A 22944-nucleotide genomic window follows, 5' to 3' on the forward strand; every position below is an offset into this window, starting at 1 on the left:
ATTTAACTTTTTATTTTTCCTTTTACTGTTACTTTATCTCTTTTTTCTTAATCTTTTTCTCAACTTTATGAAATTCCCCAGCTTTGAGATTTTAGTTTTTTTTGCTTTTCTCAAATGGAGAAAAGTTGGGATGAGCTTTAGTACTATTATTTCCTGTCACTGCCCATTGTTTTTGTATTTAAAATGAATTGAAATGACCAGTGAGAGTATATTTATTGTTCTCTCTTCTTCTCTCTTTCGGATATTTATTTGTGTGGGTCAATTACTATGCAAAAACACTACACCATATGTTTTTTTTTTTTGAAATATTCATAAGTTTTTAAATGCATTTAAGTTTGCTAAAATAATTTGTTGTCTAATATTTATGTTTCTAACACAGTATTTAAAAGTTCTTTGTCATTGTTGTACGATTTATTCGAAATTTTGGGAACTAGATTTATAATTAAAAAAAAAAAAAGAATATCTTCATTAAAGACTCTTTGTTCCTCTCCCACCAAATACTTCTCTCAAATTTTTTTGTGTTTATTTGATACATAAACTAAAGCTCTTGCATATACTTTTGAGTGTGTTTATTTGATACATAAACTAAAGCTCTTACATATACTTTTGAGTAAAGTATTTTATCTCGAAGTGGGATTTAAATCTATGCCTTCTTTTGAACATTGGAACTTGAGTTTGTCGATCCTAGTAATCTTTACTTGGTAAGATTAGAAAGAGGATCCGGAAGGTTTGTTGTCCTAACATATTTGATGCTTTTTAATAGAATGTCAATAAAATATTAAATTTATCTCTACGTACCCGTATAAACTTTTATACATATCAATATACTTTACTTCCGTAAATAAGATTATTAAATTTAAAATCCTATCGACCCCTAATTAATACATTCAAATTTATTATTACTACCGTTGACTCTTTAGGGTTAGGGTTCAAAGTTTTCAAAAATTTGTACATTTATTTCATTTTGTATCAAATGATATTAATAGCAAAATTTCTTTTAAGTTTTGATTAATCTATTTAATCTCAATAATATTTTGGGAAGTCCTTAGATGATTAGGATGCAATGGGTTTTGTCAATGTAAATTAATGATTGGAAGATCTCAATGCATCTATTGATTCATGTGATCAATAATTTAATCTTTTTTTTTTCTAAAATAAAAAGATAAGATTGTTTAAAGTATAACTCTACAGACCAATATGAATTTTGAAATAAGCATAGCATTAGTGATGGAGTAGGTATGATATATATATATATATAAAGTTTAATTAAAGAAATTGATATAAGATATTAGAAAGATTTTAGGTACTGCTTTCTAGGATTCCAACACAACAAACCTCAATAATTCTAGAATTCATAAACCTCAATCATCTCTACAATATGTTTTTACAACCCAACTACGTGACACATTTGTATCTAAATTCAATATTAAAAAAAAATACATTTTTGCATATGGTATAATAAACTAAAATGTTTACAAAATGTAACAAACAGTATTTGTACGATGGACTCCGATAGACCAAGATAAATTATTATATGTGTCTATATGTTTATAGTAGTTTTTCTTGATCTATCGTCATTATCTATTGTCGATAGAACATTGTGATATTTTATTGTATTTAGAAGTTTTTGTTATTTAATATGTTTCTAATTACATATCTTGAATTTAATTAATTTAGCTCTTTTAAATTTTCATGACTAAATAACTCAATGATTTTATGTTCTTGTGATACATTATCCAGTAGTTCAAGTATATAGTTTAATGGGTTGAAAATTAAAATTTTTAACCTCTTTTTTACTAGATCGAAGTTTTAAATGTTAAAGACTCTCGTAATTAGTATATAGAAGAATTTTTCTAATCAAGAAAACTTTTATCTTTTCGCCTTCAAACGAAGATCATTTTTGTTACGCACATTTTTTATCACTATCCTTATTAATATTTATACGGTGATTGCTTCGAAAATTGAAATATCAAATCAATTCTTCCTAAACCTTAAACTCAAGCCAACATCGAGAAACAAACTTTTCTAAATTGTAATAATTCGATCTCTAACTTTTTCACATAATTAATATTCATTAGTTAGCAAACAAAAAAAGAAAAAAGAAAAAGTCTAAGCTTTGGGTTTGGCCAAAAAATGAGATTAAAAAGTTGACATTGACATCAATTACCAATAACTATTTGGCTTTTGACCACAAAAGTTTGGAGAAAATTTCCAAAAAAAATTCAACACTTTCACATTGAAAAACACAACCACCTGACTTGACCCTTCCCTTTGACCTAATTCTTATGTCTTTCATGAAAATGTCTTGAAAATTAGTCCAAAGCTTTGGCTTTCTCTCTTTTCTTCTTCTTCTTCTTCTTTCTTTTTTTCCCCTTTCTTTCCATTGGTATATCATTTCAAATTAAGACAATCTTTCTTTTGTTCCAAAATCCCCACCACATGATAATATTAATGCCATTGTCTCCTCTTTCTTAACCTTTTATTAGTATTCTAGAATTTATGGACCTCATAAGTCAACTTTTCTAAAGTGCCTTATTCATCAAATTCCTCCTTGGGAAATCAAAAGTTAACTTGCATGCATGTGAGGAAGATATAGAAATTGTGTAAGAACACTATGTTAGAAATAATGCTAATAAAATTTTAAATTTGTTTAGACAAAAGAGATCTCTTTACCGTGAAACCAAAAGTAAAATCATAAAAACGTATATATTAAAAGTGGACAATACAATCAACATTGTGAAAATAGGCCGTAGAGATATTCCTACAACAATTTTGACTTCAGAGATAAGTTTTATACTACCATCATACACACACGACAACAAATTACCATTCCTCATTGTATCCAGTGACATCATAGGTTACAATAATTTTAGCTCTATATTTTGTTTCCCTAAACCATCAATGTTTTTGTAAATGCAAAGTTAATAGGACAACATTTTTGGGATAAAAGGTTGCAACTTGCAAGGGCTAATGGTGCAAAAAGCAAAGATTAATTTTATACTACACAATATATTAATATTTCTATCATACGTAAATTAGATTAGAATTTGGTGAGTGAGTGGTAGAGTAGTTGAAAAGAGAAATTAAAGGGAAAGAAAAACATGTCTTTTCATAATTGCTTAATTAATCAAACATTTTGAACATAAAATTCCAAACAAATGGCTACACCTTTGATTCGTAATACAAAAAACATTATTCTTTACAAACTAAACAATGTAAGAAAACTAAATATAATTTTTTTTTCTAATTATTAATTATACCTTTGTCTTTGTCTTTTTATGTTTGGTTTCTTGTATTGTTCACATCTCCCTTTGCAAAAATGAAAAAGAAAAAAAAAATGCATTCTACGAGATATGGAACTTTGATTTCCTATTTTGTGCTTTTGGCCTTCTCGAGGTTAATTAATTTGTAAGAGTAAAATAATATTTAACAAAACTTAGCTAAGTGTAAAAAGTTAATGGTTAATTAATCAATATCCTGTGGGCCTGTTGAATTGGGCCTATTGATAGCTTAACTAAGGGCCCAAAAACATTGAACAATAAAACGGGCTTTGCAAAAAGGGCCCAAAAGAATAATTGAGCCTCAACTAATTAATATCAAAATTAGTTTTCTTTTTCTTTCTATATCTCAAGCTTAAAAGAGCACGAGATTCAAATAATATACACTCTATGTAGTAGGACGTTGTAACATGTCTTGTAACTCGGATAATATATGCTTAGATTTTTAATGATCTATCGATGAAAAATGAATTCGTAAATAGTAATTTTAGACAAATGAGAGACTTCTTTTATTATGGATCATTATGTTCGAATTAAGGAAACTCTTATTTATTTATTCAAAGTAATAACATAATAAATTTTATAATTATCATGATTTTCTAATCTTTTTAAGTTTTTTTATTATTTTTTTCACTTGTTCCAAAATGACTAGTGACCAACTTATTACCTACAAATTATTAAAAAGGTAATTAAAAGTGAGATTTTGTACGACAATATATCAGATTTAGTGGCAGTTTTTTACTTTGGACAAAATGTACAAATGTGAAGGGTTAGTTGTCTATATACTTTTGACAATCATATTTATAACTATGGATTCAAATATATATTAAATTAGTTTATATATAACTTGTGATTTTCAACAATTATTATTTGAAAGTTTTGTTGACAAAACCCACAAGAAATACCTGAATAATTCAATAGGTTAGCCAACAACCAACACCTTTCTTTTGAGGGGGGATTTGAACAATATGCTTTAGATAGTTTGGTAAGAAAATTGGCTAAAATGTATGCTCAATTAGTGTAATATATCTTCAATTTAGTCTAACTTCTCTTACGAAAAACCGTTCTTATTTAACCATTTTACATTTTGATATTACTTATTATCTATGATTGATTTCAAATATAGAATAATAAATTGAAATATTTACAAAATATATATATTAACAAAATTAAAATTCAGAATATATCAAATAATAGAAGCCTTAAATCACACTAAATTACATCATTTATTGTTCTTATTATTTAGTTCAACAACATGTGAAGTTTAAAGAACCAAAACCTTTTTTTTTTTTTTTTTTTTGTTAATGATACATGTTAAAATAAATTGAGTAAATTTTAATGCAAAATTGAAATTTTGAAATGGAGGATAGTCTGGAGATGATAATGGGAAAGCTAATTTTCTTATCAAACCCCTCCAAGGAAGAAGAAAAGGAAAAAAAAAAATCTCTCTCGATACCGATAAATAAAATAAGTGAGGGTAATTAAATAATGCACCGTAAAGTTCACAAAAGTACTTACGAAAAATCTAAGCACTCCAAGAACTAACGATATATGTTTTGAACGAAGATAAAATCTTTAATCTTAAGGATGGAAAAATCGTATGAATGAGAAAACATTTCTTTAAATTTAGTAAATTCCAAACTACCCTAAACTTTAGCCTCAATAATTATTAAAACATTACTCAGTAACTATTGAATCATATACCATAATTACATTGAGTGGTACATAAGATACGCAAGATCAAATTATTGCTATATTATTAAATTCTCTAGTAGAGCGTTTGGATAATTTTTATAATTTATGTTTTGTATATTTAATGCTGCTTTTAGAAATAATTGACAAAAGTAAGTAGTAGAGAAATAGCACACGAGAGAACAAATATTGATTATATCTCTTTATGATTTAACCATAATAATAATACCCCAACACTTTAAAATCTAAATTTTTATGTTTTTCAACAAATTCATATTCCTCATGTAAAATAAAAATAAAATACCTTCTTTAAGGACTCCACACATGTACTTATACAAATTTGATATAATTTTCTTAGTTATATAAGTTTGAGGCATAAAGTTTTAAATTTTGCAATTGTACTGAATTCAAACATTATATTGAAAATAGATTCCAAAAATCATAATGAGAATAAAGTTAAGGTTTTCATTTTAACATATAACCTAAGTCAAAAAGTAAAAAACAACCCAACATGTTTGTAAATTTTTAAATAATGATTGACAAATTTTGACATAGCTAAACATCAATTTGGAAACACACCCAATATTATGGGGTATTCCAAAAAACTTCCACATGCCCTTTGGCCCTCCACAAAATACAAACTTTATACATAATGAAAGAAGAAAGAAACACAATTACAATAAATAACAACTCTCTAAACACCTTCTTTTGAGGTTATTTAATTAATTTCTGTTTAATTAACCATCATCCATTCCCTTCTTTCTTTCTTTCTTCTTCTTCTTCTTCTTCTTCTTCTTTTCTTTTAAAAAAACCTTTTAATTTACGATAATTAATATATAATTAATAACAACAACAACAACAATAATTACTTTCATTAACATTTCTTTTTGAAATTTAAGCATCTGATTTGCTCCAAATTTCTTCAAGCTCTCTAGCAAAGGCCTTTTGTCTTCCGATTACGATAGTGATGTGGTCTTTGTTTTGCACAACATTAACCCGCGCTGTTGGTACACGCGCCTTCACACCATGGCTACACTCCACGGGAACCACGTCATCATCGCTGCCGTGGAATATGTTGACGTGGCAGTTGACGCGTTCTCTGACCGCGTCTAGATATCGCTCTATCTTTCCGCCGGTGCCACATATGACGTTGTGGAGTGTGTGCCACGCGGCGTTGTGTGTATGGGCGAAGAAACCTTCCACTAGAAACGGCTCTATTCTGAACAAACCATAAATTTCCACCACTTAATATCAATATTTAGATTAATAATTTTACGTGCGTTAAAATTAGAGAAATTAAAAATTCCATAAAATAAAATTTAGTAGGCTTATTTTTGTGTCAGTTTTTTGGTATTTTGTATTTCCAGTAGCGTAAATGAGAATTGATATAATAAATACATGCATTAAATATTTATTATTTTTATATATATATATCCAAACTAATTAAATGAATGCAACAAGTGACCTAAGTTACTGACAAGTAAGAATTTTGACGCGTTTGCTTCAAATAATTGGGTAGGGTCAACCATATTTATGTGTTTGACCGAGTCGTATATTAATTTGACTTAAACCCGGCTAGATTCTAAACTAATTGGTTGGCTTAGACCGGATTGGGTGACTAAAATTGTAGGTCCATCTCATGAAGGAATGATTTTGCATTTTTTTTTAATTTATTAAAATTATAAAGAATTTTTAGTCATATGTATTATATTTTATATTTGCAATATTGTCATTGAAACTTAAGGAAGAGAAAATATTGAATAAAAAAACCTTTTATTAATTGAACCCATATGGACCATACGTTTTAGTTTTATATTTTTAGAAATTATATTTATTTTCACTATTTTTTTTAATGCATTTCACATCCTTTAAAAATATACTTAAATTTAAGCCAATTTCTAAATTTCTGAAAATTTATTTTTTAATTTAAAAATATAATCAAAATGTAGGTTAAGAATGAAAAAAAAAAGTAGTAGGAAAAACAAAATGGTTATCCAATTGTCTTGAATTCTCAAATTTTTTTCTTAATTAATTAAATTTCTTAAATTCAAATTCGAGACTTAAATGTTTTAATAAACACGTAACTAAATCTATACTTAATACATTCTTGAATTTTAATGAAGTCTATTTAGACACTAGACTACGTAGATGATTTATCGTCTCAAACCTAAAAAGTTAAACCAGTACCACTATCGAACAAGTTAATAAGTTACACATGAGCGTAACTAAACCGTTAAACCAAAAACCGATAGAAACAATAGTCAAAGGGTGTCCAACTTCTTTTTTTGGAAGATTCTAATTATGGTTGGCTTTCATATCCTAAAACAAAGAAGAAAAGGCATAAGGAAATTTGAAGTTTGGTGAGAAAAGTAAAGAGAGGGAAGATACCTGTTTCTGGTGACAAGTTGGGTTAGAAACTCCCAAAAGCGATGGTTTTTGCATATGAGTAGGCACACTGTCCTTGAGATATGCTCGTACCAACAAGCAATTGATGCCCCTAGGGCTATCGGCGGCCACACCCGTCGCGGCGCTACCTTCCTCATCACGTATTGGCTCGGTTCTACTCCCTTCGGTACCGGATAATATGGCTGCAACCCAATTATTAAACAGTCAAGTTATTACTTGGACTCACAAACTTAATAAGATGAATTCTCATGGATTTAATCAATCATTAAAGTGTTTAAACATTCGGTTGAAAATTTGCCCAAAATTCTCAATTCTAAAGATGGGGATTTGGAACAATGGAAAACTTGTAGTAATAAACGAAATTAAGTGATTTTTAGTATAAATTAGGGAGGAAACAACAGCGTCCCAACACTTAGCAAGTTGGTACCAAAATTTATTAGGAAGGAAATAGCATTTTCAAATACATCAAGGTGGCTATTGATAGAAAATTGAGACAGAAAACATGATAGTTTAGAATATCAAACAGAGATGACTCGACAAATGCTTTAATGTTAATTAGGTAGGAAAGAAAACGACGCGAACGAGTGGAATTCACCAAACACAAGATGATACAACAAGTGATATTAAATATATCAATTCTAAAAGAAGGAAAACGACATAACATGAGCTTGGATACTATAATGAAGTGAACAAAGGACCACTACCATTAACAAAGATGACATTATAGTACAGAAGTTTGAAACGTACCGGTGCAAGGAGCGTTAACGACTTGATGGAGCCAGGATGCTTGACAGCCAAAGCGAGGGCCAAAATGCAGCCGAGGGAATGAGCGACGATGTGGAAGGACTTGACTTTATAGGCATCAAGAACCGAGGCTTCGATCATGTCGACGTGCTCTTTCAATGTGTATAGGGAATCGGCCGGCTTCGGGCTTTGACCAAAGCCAAGAAGATCGACGGCGAGGAACCGATATGACGATTTGGCCGACGCCGAGAAGTTTGGGAAGAGGGTTTCGGTCCAAAAAGCCGATGACGAAATGAAGCCATGAATGAACAGCACGTCTTCACGTGGGTGATCTGAAAGCCACCCATTCTTGAGTTATGCTTAAATGGTTGTATGTGCATTCAATGATAATTAAGCTTAAATGGTCAATTTTTCTTCTTCTTTTCTTTTTAATTCAACAAATGAATAAAGAGATTGCTTCAATTTTTTTGGACAGTAAAATTTCATCTCTAATTTCTAGAACTTCTCGAATGTCATATTTGGACTACTTTAGGAATATTTTGCTTTTTAACAAATAATAAACTCCTAATTTATAGGTTTTCTAACAAAAATCAGATTGGGTAGAGATCTCTTATTGACTAACATTAATGTTTTTGAAACATAAGAGAGAAAATTGCAAGATAGAAAAAAAGAAAGTTTTTTTCTCCCCTTTTTTTCCCTTAAAAAATTAAAGTACACAATTATCAAATTTTTATTAATGGTAATATGTAGGTAAACACATTAGCTAAAATTAGGTGATAAAAATAACCAAAAAAAAACCCATTTCTCCAAAGTTTAGGTTTGGAAGCCACAATATTTTTTTCCAAAAAAAAAAATGTTCAAAAAGTTGAAAATTGACATTTTAAAAATTTTAAGAGATAGAGGAAAAAGACCCATTGAAAAAGAAATATCAACTTTTTTCTTCGAAGTTCAAAATGAAGTATTTGAAAGTAAAAGAAAAAAGACAAATAAAGTCTTAAAAGTTGATGAACTAAAATTAACATTGAAGCACAATGAAAATTACCTCGGACTCCTTCTGAACGAACGTAGAGAGATTGTTTAGGGGAAGAAGACCAACGAGTACAAGATTTACAATCACAATCCGACCATCGAGGATTCTGCCCACCGTTAATCTTATCTTGAAGCATTTCAACAATGGTGGAATGAACCGTAAACGTGGATCCGACGGTAGTCTTTGCCGTCGTAGGGGAACCAATAACAAAAGGCATAACCTTAGATATCTCAGAGAGATAAGAAGGACGAGTGTAAAGAGTATCAGAAACTTCTTCAAGTTGAAGTTTAGTTGACAAAGACAAGACATTATTTTGAGAGACCAAAACCTTATTCCCATCACAACTAGTAATAGCTTCTTTATGGGAAGAACAATAACAAGGCTTCCATTGAGACTCAAAAAAGAAATCAGCCATTTTGTAAAGAAAACATAACACAATGTCAATGATGTCAAGAAGAGAGAAGAGAAAAATGCTTAGAATTTCATTGGTGAAATTACCAATTGATTTGAGAACCCATTTGGCTGATTTAGCCATTGAAGAAGAAAACGAAGAAGAAGAAGAAGAAGACATTGCCATCATTTTGATAGGGGAAAATTCCTTTTTTTTTTTGGAGATATAAAAAAATGGCTTTACCTTTCTCTTTAGCTAATTTGTAATTTCCTTCATTGATAATTAAAAAAAAATTGACTTTTTTTTTTAAGGGGAGAGAGAGATAAATAGTCAGAGAATAGCAGATAGCAGATGAAATAATAATGAATTCATTGTTTTATTTAAAGCCATCTGTTGAGAAGAAAGAAAGAAAGAAAGAAAGAAAGAAAGAAAAAGAAGGTTGGTGGTGGTTGAACTTCCCTTTGGGGAGAGAAGAAGGGCAAACAATTTCTCTCTTGGCAAATGGGATTTTATAGACTTGGATACAAGTTTTTTTTTTTCCCTTCTTCTTTTTTCTTTTTTAACACCAAACAAAACACAAATCACTTTCCTTTATATAAGGGAAATTTGTGAAGTGCTTTCCACATTTTTCTTTCTTTTTTAAAAGAAAAATATGTGGAGGTATTTAATTTGTCGTATCTATTCAAAAAATCCGAGAAACGTATTGTGTTTCTAAAAGTAATTAACATCCGTAATTTGTTTGATAAGTATTAATTAGTGTTTGGTATTTCAAAATCACCCTTTATAAATTCTACGTACATCCCAAATATCTCTAAATATTTATCATCAATAGAATCTCTATTTTTGCTATATATTTAAAAATGTCCTCTTTTTGCTTTATAACCTTTATTTTATCCATAGTTCTAATTATTGGTTTAAATATATTTTTGTTAGAAACTAAAATAATTAATCTTTATTTTTACGATTTAGAGTTGTTTTCAAATATAAAAAATAAATTAAAATATTTAAAAAAATATATAGCAAAATGTCTTGTTTAGATATTTTTTTTACACTTTTGTCATTTAAAACCATTAACTTTGTTTTTTTTTATATTGATATTTTGACATAAGATTTAAATGTTTTTTTTCTTTTAAAGAAAGTGAAAATCAAGAAATAGGAGGAATTAAGTTGACAAAAGCATAAAAATTCGAAATAGAAAAACTACAAATTAGATTGTTACCAAATGGATTTCAGATATTTGTGTTTTTGAAGTGTTTGTATCATTTCTCGTTTTGAAAAAAAATATAAAAACGTGTTTCTTTTCTCTTAGTTTCGAAATTGCTATTTCAAGATAGTTTCTAACTTAATAAAACACAATTTCTTGCCAATTACGGCCTTCTACATTTGAGTTTTTTTATCACATAATCTTCGAGTTTCTTTTTTTTTTTTTCAGATTGGATTTTTAAATCTGCATATGAAAAATAGATAACACAATAAAACACGTCAACAAAAGCTTAACCCAATTAAGGATCGAAACGTTTGTGGTTTTCAAATCTTCTAACCTCATTTGAACTAAACAAAACCCACAAGAAAAATACTAATATAAAAGTATAGTAATTTTTAAATCTCTAGTACATTACTCTCAAGCAATAACCAAAATTAGTTGATCATAAAACAGTGACAGATAAATTTGGGTTCGAAATTGTGTTCCACATAGTTCATCATAATTGGAAAGTTCAAATCTTTTTCATTCCTCTATTTATGAGAAATTTGTAAAAACAACAAAGTAAGTCGGTAATTATAATTAGACTCTTAAACTTTTAACCGTAAAAATTTAGTCTTCCTACTTCTACTAGTGTTAATATTAGACCTCAAAAAATTTACGATAATGGTTGAAACCAAACCAACCTCCTTTTTTTTTTTTTTTTTTTAATTTTACGGAAAAACTAATTTATTAGTTTCAACCTTAAAAATTCTCTCTTTTAATGAACCAAAATAGAATGTAAGGTAGAGAATAAATACAAAAGATATTGAGCATTGCCACTAAGAAAAGTTATGGGTGAGACTTAAAATAATATTATATTTTTCTTTGTCAAGTAGGATTACAGCTCATGAAGTATATGTTAAAAGTGAGAAATTTGTGGCCAAACTTTATTAAATATTTTTTTCACAATTAATCTTAGTGAGTGAGAGAGTGAGTGAGTGAATGAATGAATGAATGAAAATAGTTCTATTCCAAACCTCTAGTAATAAATGCAAGCTGCATAGGCCACATGACCTCTTCAACTCTCTAAAGATGTCATCTTCACCACCGTCCTAACTGGTAAATGTCAAGTTCTTTAACATCTAAATCCAAGTTCGTAGTGGTCGATTTTAAAACTTTGTTTAAATTAAAGAGCGACGATAAATAGGTATGTCCATTTTCTTTGAGGAATCCCAACCCTAATGCGTGGGGTGGGGAGATCCGTCCCCATTTAATGAAACATTTTTTTTTTCTTTAATAATCATCTAATGTATGGTAGTCAACTTTTACATACTTGGATAAAGACTACTTTAAAGGGAATGGATATTTATTTTTGCGTAGCTATAAATTTTTTACCTAACATAATCTTTACTATGTCGACACTTTCGTAGTACTCTCTCTCACATCTTCACTTCATTTGGTCCATGGTACTTTGGTTTCATTCCATTTTAGTCTATATCTACTTTCTTTTAAAAGAAAAAAAAAAACCCCGACTAACTAATGACCTGAATTAATCTTATGATTTATTGAAAGTACATAAACTAAAACAAAATAAAAATCTAAATACACAGACTAAATCAGCCGCATATCCAAAAAATTTATTGACCGAAACTTTATATAAAAAAATTATAAAGAGTGAGACTTGAACTACTAAAAAGTTTTGTACATATTGAGATAGTGTATAATATATATATATATAAAAAAGTCAGGAGATCTCAAAAAAGCGACAACAAATTTAAACATATCTTGACCGTTAGATTGTAGGTTTTTTATTGCCATTTATGGCCTACATATCATATTCCATACAAAAAAAGAAATATTCCACTTTAACGTGAATAACAGTAGCCGCCAGAGAATAGTATGTGCATTTGTTCAAATATGTCTTTATCAGTTAGATCGTGATGCTTCATATTTTTAATCTAGATCATATTTATACATGAAAAGAAAATACAACTACATCGCATATATCTATTTTGTCTCGACTCAAATAGATATGACTTAAAAAGAAAAAAAGATTACGAAAAATCATTAAAAAAAAGATAAAATAGAAATATAGAAATTCTCTCCTTGGATAAGTTTAATTAGATACATCCAAATTCTAAATTATTTGCTACCTTTTGTGCCTTTTGAAAACATATTGATTTGTGAAAACATTATTGTCCAACATCATATTGGAAATCAAAACTTTCTCGGAAGCACTTGAAAGCCACCACACCTTTGGTGGTTGTTTTTATGTGCCTCTGCCCACATATATCGACATGTGATAAAAATGCTTTTTCTCCTATCGACTCATTTTCATTGTATGTACTTCATTTTTAATCATTTAAACTGTGTTGGATAACCATTAGATTCTTTTTCAATTTAATCGAACAAAAACAACTCTATTTGAATATTTTTACTTTTAGATTCTGAAAAACCCACATACTTTTGTTTGTTTTCTTTCTTTCTGTCTTATCTAACCTGTTTTCAAATTCAAGTCGTGTTTTAAAATATTCTAATTAAAGAATGCGTCAACAAAGTCGTACATTAACTATATCTAAGAGTATAAAGAACATGGATATAACAGTGAAGACGACTATATAACAGTAATGTCACGAAAGTTTATGCATAAAGTGAACAATATTATCATATCATCATGAAAATATATATCTAGAGATTTTTTTTCTTCTAAATTATAGAAAAATGCTTTAGATACGATGGATCTTTTAGATTAGTGGATCATATTTAAAATGTCATCGGATGACAAGTTTCATTATTTTAACATGAGTGATTCAAAAGGGTTCCACTACTTTTAGACCATCATAATACATAGAGACAAATTAATTATTTCTCATGAATATATATATATATATATATATATATATATAAAATTCAATTTTACAAAAAGGGGTTGAAATAAATTTGGTTGAATATTAAAACCTCTTCATATAGGTTTCTAACACATTGCAAAATGAGAAAATATGGATAATGTAATGTGTAATTGTAAATAAGTGTCCAATTATTTTATAGATTGATAAATTCCTAAGGTTCTTTTCATTATTTTTTAGTGTAATTTAATGCGATTTTCAACTATTCACGTAAGTTAGTTAAGTTAGTTAGTTATGACTTTTTTTCGAGACAATTATTAATCCTTAGAAAAGAAAAAAAAAAAGAAAAGAAAAGAAATAATTGTAATCATCTTAATGAAAATTTTAAATAAAAACATGAATTTTCAACCACCACTACGTCAATTTTAGAATTCTTTTAGTATCTAAATTTGCATCGCAACATTAAAAATGTCATGAGTTATTGTAACATATGAGTTAAATGATTTCTTCTTTTGTTAATATATGGTTGCTCTAGCTAGTATGATTTTATCATATTTTTTTGCAACATGTTGTGCAAGATATCAACACAATGTTCCATGACAAGAACATTCTAGCAAAACATTCTTTCCTAGATGTGTGTGTGTGTTTTTTTTTTTTTGGAAAGGTGTTGTAATAAAGGGAGGGGTGGGAGAGATTTGAACTCAGGACATCTTGTCCACGAGTATATACAGGTGTCAGTTGAGCTGAGTTCATGTTAGTTCATTGTGATTGTACTTTATTTTAAAGCCTTTTTAAATTGTGTTTGGATAACCATTTGATTATTTTTACTTTTAGGATTTGAAAAACATGTTTATAAATACTTTTGTTTGTTTTCTTTTTGTCTTATCTAACGTTTTTTAGTTATGAATCTAAGACTTTGTTCTAGTCATTTAGCGAGTAATTGAAAACTTGAGATGGGTTGTTTTCAATGTTGTGTACTCTATAAAGAGGTTGAGATGAATCGAAGTTTGGAAATCTTGTTTATCAAAATTTGAGAGTGATACTGAAACAATGTATATATATTAAAAGCACTTATGTCATTTTGGAAAATTAAAACATGTTTTTAATTAATCATTTGAAACCAATTTTAACAACATAAAAGTCACTTTGAAAATTTTAAAATACAATTAAACATTTAATTTGTATTATTTGAGTGGTTGAGGGAACTATTGTAGAGTAATTTTGAACACTAAAAATAAATTGAAATGTGTATGGATGAAAACATTGTTATATACAAAATGAATAATATCTTCCTGTAATGCAACCTTTATTGACATATCAAAAGGAGACATTACCATCTCAAAGTGACCCCATCCAGTGGGAGAGTACTTTTAATTATCATGATGAAGGCCACTTTATAAATCAAGCTAATAAAGGGGTGTGTGTGTCATTTTTGGAGTATCCATTTGGAATCGAATTTTAGCACCATTAGCTAAATTAGTTTTATTTTCGATCAAATCATTCAAGGTTCAAGATTTTCAATTAATCTTATACTTATATCCCCCCGTTGAACTCAAAACAGTACTATTTATGATGTAGTCACTTTTTTTTTTTCATTTGAATCATCATGTTAGGTACATGATAAGATGTATGTCACTGTACTTATGAATTTTCTCTTCTTTAATCGACATAAGACTTTGGTTGTAACTTTCAACCTTTTATACTTTTTATATATCCATTGTGTGGTTATCCCCATATTTAATTAGACCACTATAAGAAAATCACTTTTATTGTATATATGATAGGGACGAAAGAGGATGTCACATTGAAATTCTAAAAAATAAACTTAATTTTTTGCAATTTAAGTTCGATTACAATAAATTGATAAAGTGGAAACTTGACTAGACGACTATAAGTTAATAATATGTAAGAAGAACTTACACGATCACATGTAAAAATACATCACAATATGTGGTATAGAACCAACACAAACCTATGTTAAAAACAACATAGTACATTAATTATAAACGATATGCGTACAATTGACGAATGTTGATGGGAGAAGTAATGGTTTCATCTCCATCAAGAAGCTCTTTGGCAATTATGATATTAGCAGCTTCTGTTGGGTGATATGCATCCCAAAACACATATTTTGATCGATCATCACACAAGAAAGAGGTTGATGATTGGTTTTGACGATCCTTGTAGCAAATGAAAGGAGGAAAGTATCCAACACAACAGGGTTGCTTTGCATTCACAAACCCTATTATCATGTTTTCAACAACCCATTAAAATATTTCACCATATGAAGAAAGAAATTGAAGTGAAAAGAATTGTTATTGAATTGACGAATAAAAAAAACAAGTAAAACAAAAACGAAAAAAAATCGATACATAGAATTATGTGGTTTATTGATCATCATTTTGGTATATAATATTTATGATAATACTCATTTATTTGTTTATTATTATTGTATGGTATTAAAAGAGGCCATTTTTTTCTACACAACCTATTTCCTTCCTACCTAAATCCCACCAAATTTTCTTTATTTGGACTAAAGTTCAAACTCTAAACTACAACCAAAGTCCTATATGGTCATTCAATTTTACCTTTTAACTCATACCTAAAGGTCAATGTATTGCTTTTCTCTAGCTAACTACAATGAAGCATAGAAGCACGACTCATGTCATGAATTAATTGTAAAAATGAATTGTTCGAAAGAAATAACTTTTAAAATTAAAATAGGGACTAGAATAAAATCAAATGCTTAAACTATCTAGACTACAGTGATGAAACAATTTTTTAAAAAAAACAAAACCTTAAATCAAACCTTGCAATATGTTACCAAAGAATGACATCGAATTGGAAGATGGGATTTGGAGTTCTAACCATATTGTCGATAATTGACAATAATCTTCGTGAAGACCGCATATGAATTGGCATAAACGAACATAGTATCGAGACCAAACTCTAGGTTTAATTGATCAACCACTCCACTAAGCTTAAAATTATAAGTTTCGATCAAGCGATTCACTTCTTCTAAGCATTTTTCATTTGTTACGAAATGTATTGCTCGAACAAATGGAATGCAACCAAGCGGTCCAACTCCAACCACTACGAACTTTCGTGCTCCCAACGCATGCAATCGCTTCATAAATAAACACGGATAATTATTATCATGCTACCTAATTATAAATTTAGACTTATGAAACAACTTTTCATTTATTACCCAACTATATTTTCCAAATCATAAATTTAATACATAAATTTATAACCATATCGATATAACTAAGTAAGTATTCGATCATACTTTTTAATGACCCGTTAGGGTGATTTGTGTTTTGATAAAAAGTAGGAAAAGTAAGCTTTAAGTAATTACTAGCTTTGTTAATTAAGTTTTTCTTTGCCCCTAAGTCATACTTATTCTTCAAGTCTTGCCTAGATGATTGCCCCCAAAAATGGTTCCAACACTGAAGTGTCGCACCATACAAAAGATTGGCATCTTCCTTCATGTATGGTGTGGGATCACCTTTTTGTCTGGTGGTGAAGGGTGTCCTTAGGTTTAGGTGAGATTTGAAAACAAATCATGTTTTTCACAGTAACTCATACAAAAACAAGAAAATATTAAATGTTTAATTAAGTCACAGTAGCAAAAAGAGAATTGTAAAAATTTAGAGAAGATCATCAAAGTTGTTTTTACCTTTTTTTTTTTTTTCAAAAACATAATTAGTTTCCACATTTCATTGATCAATGGAATGATTCCAATATCCAATTAGAAAGAATGGAATAATTTTTCCAATTTAAACTAGATTACTCTTTATAAATTTTGTGTGTTCGAAAAATATTTAAGTTCATCTTTTTATTTTTATCTTTATGGTCATCTGATCTCTCTATCTTGTATTTTGTTAAAAAGGAATTCTTATCGTTTTAAAATTGATTTCATGGTTAGCTATGGTTTTGCTAATTCCCCAAAACAATAAATTCTTTTACTTGTTTTTTCTTATTTTACACATTTTCTTTTGAATAATATTAGCTCACCATCTCTCTCTACTCTACCAAAAGAGAGAATGATTGATGCAAGAAAAACGATTAACTTTTTTCATAAACTATAAGAATATATCTAAAGAGATTTATATAACTTAAGGTACTCTTGATTGAAACCAAAACAAGAGCTATAGAAACTAATAGTTATAGAACTAAAAAGGGTTACATATAAACCATTTTCTTTTCAAGTTCTATATATGTTGTAGATATAAAATGATGTAAAATTAATTAAATATATATATAAAGCTCAACGAAAAGAATCTCATATATTTTTCTTAATCAATAATTTATTTTACCTTGAGGTGCACTGTTAAATTTGAGATCATATGATCTAAGTAATCACTTGGGGAAGGCTTGTTTGTTTGGAAAAATGGGATGGAGGGTTGAATATAATTGATTATATCATTGGATCCAACTGTTAAAGAGAAAATTGAATTCTTCAAAACCTCCATTGTTTCATTCTCTCCCTTCAGTTTCACCATCTCATTTCTACTCTCCTCAAAATTCTTCACTTGTTCCCTAAGCGAAATCCTTCCCAACTGTTCATAAATAAATATATATATATACACACATTTCAAATTAGAAGAAAAGGAAAGTTTAAACGCTATTTCAAATCGTAATGGAGCAAAAATAGTATTTTTAGAAAGAAGAAAAACAACATATTGAGTCATTGCTTACAAATAAAAGACCAGTTTCATCCAAGATGCCAGAAGCTCCAGAAGCATAGTTTATTCCTTTGTGTATTATTGTGTCTGATTGTGTACTTATTGGAGCTAGAAATGGTGGAGGAAATGATTTGGCTCCAAGATATTCCCCTGATGCAAATAACGTTACATAAATAATTTGATTTATAGTATAAATTCTTCATGCTTAATTACTTTTATTACTTTATATAGAAAATTAATCGCTAAGATCCTCTCTCTCTCTCGCTATATATAATATATATACCTATAACTTCTCTGTTCAATTTGAAATTAACTTTTTCAAATATTTGATTCGTTTTTAGTTCAATAATATATGATGTACTTGAGAATTCTTATATACATTTGACTTATACATAGTTATAGATCAAGGTGATAATTGTCTGATATATAGTTTGGAGGGATGCATTACCGATAATATCTGAAATAGTTCGACCATTGGTGAACCTTCCTGTGGGCTGGCCACCAGAGGGCTTAAAATCAATACCGTATGGTGGAGAATTAGCTTTGGATAGGGTGAAAATATAGTCGTTGTTCCCCGCATCAACAAGCGAGTCTCCAAACACGAAGGTCGTGAAACAAAGACCACCATCAAAGAAGTTGATGGAGAAGACAATGACCATCACAACATATGATTTAGAAAACACCATTTTTTTTTTCAAATGCTCCCAAGGCTCGACTCGTAGCTCTTGGATTATTTAACCATGTGTGCTAAAAAGGTTGATAGTGTCATGCAAGAAGAGACATAATATGTGCATGTTTTGCAACAACTACGATTTGAAATGGTCATTTTGGAATCTGAAAGATGCTTTCTTTTTCTAGTTTTTTTGTTTGTATGCATTTGTGTCATCGTTTTGAAGCATTCAAAGGGTTAGAAATTGCCATAGTAATTTGGTTTGGTGACAGTTTTTGTTTAATTTTACCCTTTTTTTAATTATATATATTATGTATTCAAATTTTTCCTTTCAATTTCTTTTGTTTATTATGAATCTAACATATTTCTTGTTTTAGGAGGGAGAGAAGGATGTGAATTTTTCCATCAAAATTTGAGCCTAACTCATGTCTTATCATACAATTATCGTTAAATTATTGATCGACTCAAAAATTTAAATCGATGGTTGATTTGTAGTTAACTCAAAACCTTGATCTGGAATTATCGATTTGCTATAAAACTTAAGATGATAGATTATAGTAAATTTAATTTACATCTAACACTTTAACAATTGTGCTCTTCTAATATGGCAAGCATAGAAATTAATGTGACTACAATTTTGATGTACCCTGAATCAAACAATTTTATGAGATTTCTATGTAATTGAAATGACAATTCCTTCCTCTTGTTTCCAATAAAAGAAATATCATTTAAGAATAATGCAATTTTGAGTCCATAAAATAAAATAATAAATCTTCAACGACATATAATATGTGAATTATCTTTCTATCCTAAATATACTAAAAAAACGTTGAACGAAAGATGTATGCATGCTATTGTATTTTTAAAATATTTTTGTTGTAATACACAATATTGCACTTGTCAATCGAAATCTCGAGATTAGTAATAAGAAGAAAACCAAAGTCAAAGTATGTATAGTATGATCATTTACGATTTGTTAGTAGTCAACTCTAGCCACGTGGCATGTCATTGACTTTCTAGCTCAACTATATATTCTTAAATGTTCATCATACCATATTCTTGACCTTTTTTTTGGTGCCATAAATTAGCCTCACTGTATCCAACTTTTCTCTCATTACTAAACCCTATTATATATATATATATATATTCAAACACAGAGTGATGGGGTAACTGAATTTCATTTATGTATGCAAAATTAAAGTTTGTGTACATAGGAAAAAGAGAGATCTCAAAAAACAATACACATCAAAGCCCTTTGACTTTGGATTTTGTCATACTCTCAAAGACAAAATGAGCTGTGAGAGATTGTTTGATAAAGAGAGATTCCCCAATTCATTTGTGGGCAGCTTTGCATGTCATGAAATATGGTCTCTTTCATTAGGAATATGCCATTGTAGCTTTGCATTTACTACGAATGAGAAATTTTCTCCATATAATTAATATAAACTGCAGCAATTATCTCTTCTCTAACGAATATAAAACTATTTTTATACGTAATTAACTACCAACAATTACTAGAATTCGAACGTAAGATTCATATGTTGTTATCATGTTAAATCACCAAAATCAACTCTAACATTTAAAAGCTTGTTACGTGTTTTAAAACATCTAAAATCGAAATCGTTATCAAATGGAACTTAAGGTATGAGAATAATTTATCGAACATACTCGTTTTGTTTACGAAATAGGAGGGGGAGGGTTTTGGTCAAAAGAGGAGGGGCCTTTGTGGCAGAACCGTGTGGGTGTTGGTTAGTAGTTAGCCAATGGTTGAGGCTTTATCTTTATATGGTTAGAGAGAGGGGCCATATACTCACATGACTCTTTAATTAACTTAGTGTTGTTTTTGTCAGTTTGGAAGATGCATTTTTATGAACCGATCAAAAGTGGACTTTAAGTCAATATTTGTTTCCTCGATCAATTGGCTTATATCTATTTTGTGTTTTTTCATTGGATACACATGATTTCAATTAATTAACCCATTACATTTACAACTCATTAATAGGGTGTAATACAAGAATTGAATTTAAAATTTTCTTTTACTTCCTTTGGAATGAGAAACATTTTTCTCCATGCATAATTAAACATGATGCTTAAAGAATCATAGTGTTATGTCTCATCAAATGATATGACAAGCAAAAGTAGTAATAAGCAAGACAAATTATTGAAGTTAGAAAAAAAAAATTCAAATAATATTGAAAAGAACTAAAACAAAAAATTTATAGTTCAAATCTAGTATAAGATTAATGTTTACCACAAAATGAAACCATGATTAGAAATTTAATAGGCTTAAATTTTGGTTAAATAGGTGATCTATAATAATAAACTAACAATAAATGTCATTTTTTATGTACTTTTAACCATGATGTTTTTATATCAATGTCAACGCATAGTAGTTTCCTCCAAAAAAAATATCGACATAAAAACTAACAATTGACATTTAACGACATGCATGAATATCTAAATTAAAATGCACTAACAATGATCGAACAAAAGATACGTATTCAGTTGAAAAATACTTTGATGTTCCGTCCTTTGCCCATCTTTCGTGCAATCCAAGTGTTTATTCAAAAGTTGTCAAGTGTTATAAAAAAAATTTCGAAAAAAGATATTTTTAATATTTTTTTCAACTTACGCTACACCCAAATAATATTTGTCCATTTTAATTAAGAGTTAAGTGTGATCTAAACCCATGCTTAACGAACATAAAGTACTTTTTTTGTTTTCTTTTGGAATTTAAAACTAAAATTACAAGGAAATTATAGTAAAAACTAATCCATATATTTTATTTGCCTTCACATATTTTTTGTGGAATTAAAAAGTAAAATTGCAAGGAAATTGTAGTAAAAATTAAGGATTTTTTTTCAAAAATAAAAAGAAGTAACAAACTATTTATACCTCGTAGAACAAAACTACTAAAAGATAAAATCCATTACAATTTATTTTTCGATAAGGTATAGATGTTTTATCAAACGTTCTGGTCTTCACAAATTTTTCCAATTTTTCAAAAATTTTAATATAAAATTATAATTACTAAGTTAAAGTATATTTGAATTTATAATTAATTAAGGAAACAGATATGTGTTGTTTACGAAACAAACAAGAGATAATTAAAGAAGTAAGGAACTCTCCAAAATTAGAACCAAAATTTTCTACTTATAGGAAGAAAATAATGTTTATTTTATTGAGAGAACTTTTATGGATAAAAGAAAATGAAACGATTTATAAAATATAGCAAAAAAAAATTAAATAGACAACCGAAAGTCGGATGAATTTTGTTATATTTTATAAATAATTTTAATATTTTACAATCTTTTAAAATTTCTCATTATTATTAAGTTAAATATATTTGAGTTTATAATTAATTAAGGAAACAAAAAATTTGTAATTTATAAAACTAATTACATGGTTTAGGCCCTCCAGTACTCTTTTTTCAGTAAAACAATTGTAGGGCTAGAAAATCGAATCTTCCTTGACAATCAGAATACTAAAATTATAAAAATCGAAGATTTAAATTGATAGATTTATAAAAGTTGAAAGTTTAATTATACACTAATAAAGTTTCAAAGTCTAACTTTATATAACTATTAGTCGGGAGTTTAAACCAGAACAATCTCAAACTTTAGAAATTAAATTAATACAATTATCAATTTGAAATTTAAATTCATACGACATCTTTAACAAATCACAACCGCAATGTTTTGTCAAAATCGAACTATAAATGAAGAACCACAATTTCAAATACTACATGTAGTTTTAGAATTTATCTTTTTATAGTAATAATGCTTTCAAACATAATAGAGTTTGTATATACTTTCGTAAATAATATTTTTTTTTTTTTTGTTATATCTAAAAATGCTTTGAAAATATGATTTTTAAAATTATTCTTAATTTAATTATTTAAAATAACAGTACAAAGTTATTTAAGATATTTTTTTTAATATTTTTTAAGAATTATATATTTTGAAAATTGAAGAACTAAAACGTAATCTTTTGAAAAAATTTATATGAAAATCAAA

At 28.4% G+C, this 22944-nt stretch overlaps 2 protein-coding genes across 2 annotated transcripts; both read right to left on the reverse strand.

The window, feature by feature from the left end:
• Window positions 1–5465: 5465 nt before the first annotated feature.
• Window positions 5466–10104, reverse strand: LOC103482863 (probable lysophospholipase BODYGUARD 1). Its single transcript, XM_008439225.3, has 4 exons — window positions 9163–10104; window positions 8124–8452; window positions 7359–7558; window positions 5466–6189 (listed from the first exon to the last, which is right to left on the reverse strand). The coding sequence occupies exons 1-4, from the start codon at window positions 9728–9730 to the stop codon at window positions 5865–5867; spliced, it is 1422 nt and encodes a 473-aa protein (XP_008437447.2). The 5' UTR covers window positions 9731–10104; the 3' UTR covers window positions 5466–5864.
• Window positions 10105–15380: 5276 nt separating this feature from the next.
• LOC103483079 (GDSL esterase/lipase At5g41890) lies at window positions 15381–19163 on the reverse strand. The gene is made up of 5 exons (XM_008439511.3): window positions 18707–19163; window positions 18272–18408; window positions 17890–18132; window positions 16439–16697; window positions 15381–15812 (listed from the first exon to the last, which is right to left on the reverse strand). The coding sequence occupies exons 1-5, from the start codon at window positions 18942–18944 to the stop codon at window positions 15571–15573; spliced, it is 1119 nt and encodes a 372-aa protein (XP_008437733.2). The 5' UTR covers window positions 18945–19163; the 3' UTR covers window positions 15381–15570.
• Window positions 19164–22944: the final 3781 nt, after the last annotated feature.

This window comes from Cucumis melo, chromosome 9, assembly GCF_025177605.1.
Source record: "Cucumis melo cultivar AY chromosome 9, USDA_Cmelo_AY_1.0, whole genome shotgun sequence".
NCBI classification, from domain to species: domain Eukaryota; kingdom Viridiplantae; phylum Streptophyta; class Magnoliopsida; order Cucurbitales; family Cucurbitaceae; genus Cucumis; species Cucumis melo.

Bases quoted from the DNA above. Each gene is read 5' to 3' on its own strand.
- LOC103483079 (XM_008439511.3), bottom strand. From the start codon at position 18,944: ATGGTGTTTTCTAAATCATATGTTGTGATGGTCATTGTCTTCTCCATC. The intron at 18,409-18,706 runs GTAATGCATCCC...TATTTGCATCAG, and splicing joins AACTATTTCAGATATTATCG to GGGAATATCTTGGAGCCAAA. The intron at 18,133-18,271 runs GTAAGCAATGAC...ATTTATGAACAG, and splicing joins ATGAAACTGGTCTTTTATTT to TTGGGAAGGATTTCGCTTAG.
- LOC103482863 (XM_008439225.3), bottom strand. From the start codon at position 9,730: ATGATGGCAATGTCTTCTTCTTCTTCTTCTTCGTTTTCTTCTTCAATG. The intron at 8,453-9,162 runs GTAATTTTCATT...GGTGGCTTTCAG, and splicing joins TCGTTCAGAAGGAGTCCGAG to ATCACCCACGTGAAGACGTG. The intron at 6,190-7,358 runs GTATCTTCCCTC...TGGTTTGTTCAG, and splicing joins CAACTTGTCACCAGAAACAG to AATAGAGCCGTTTCTAGTGG.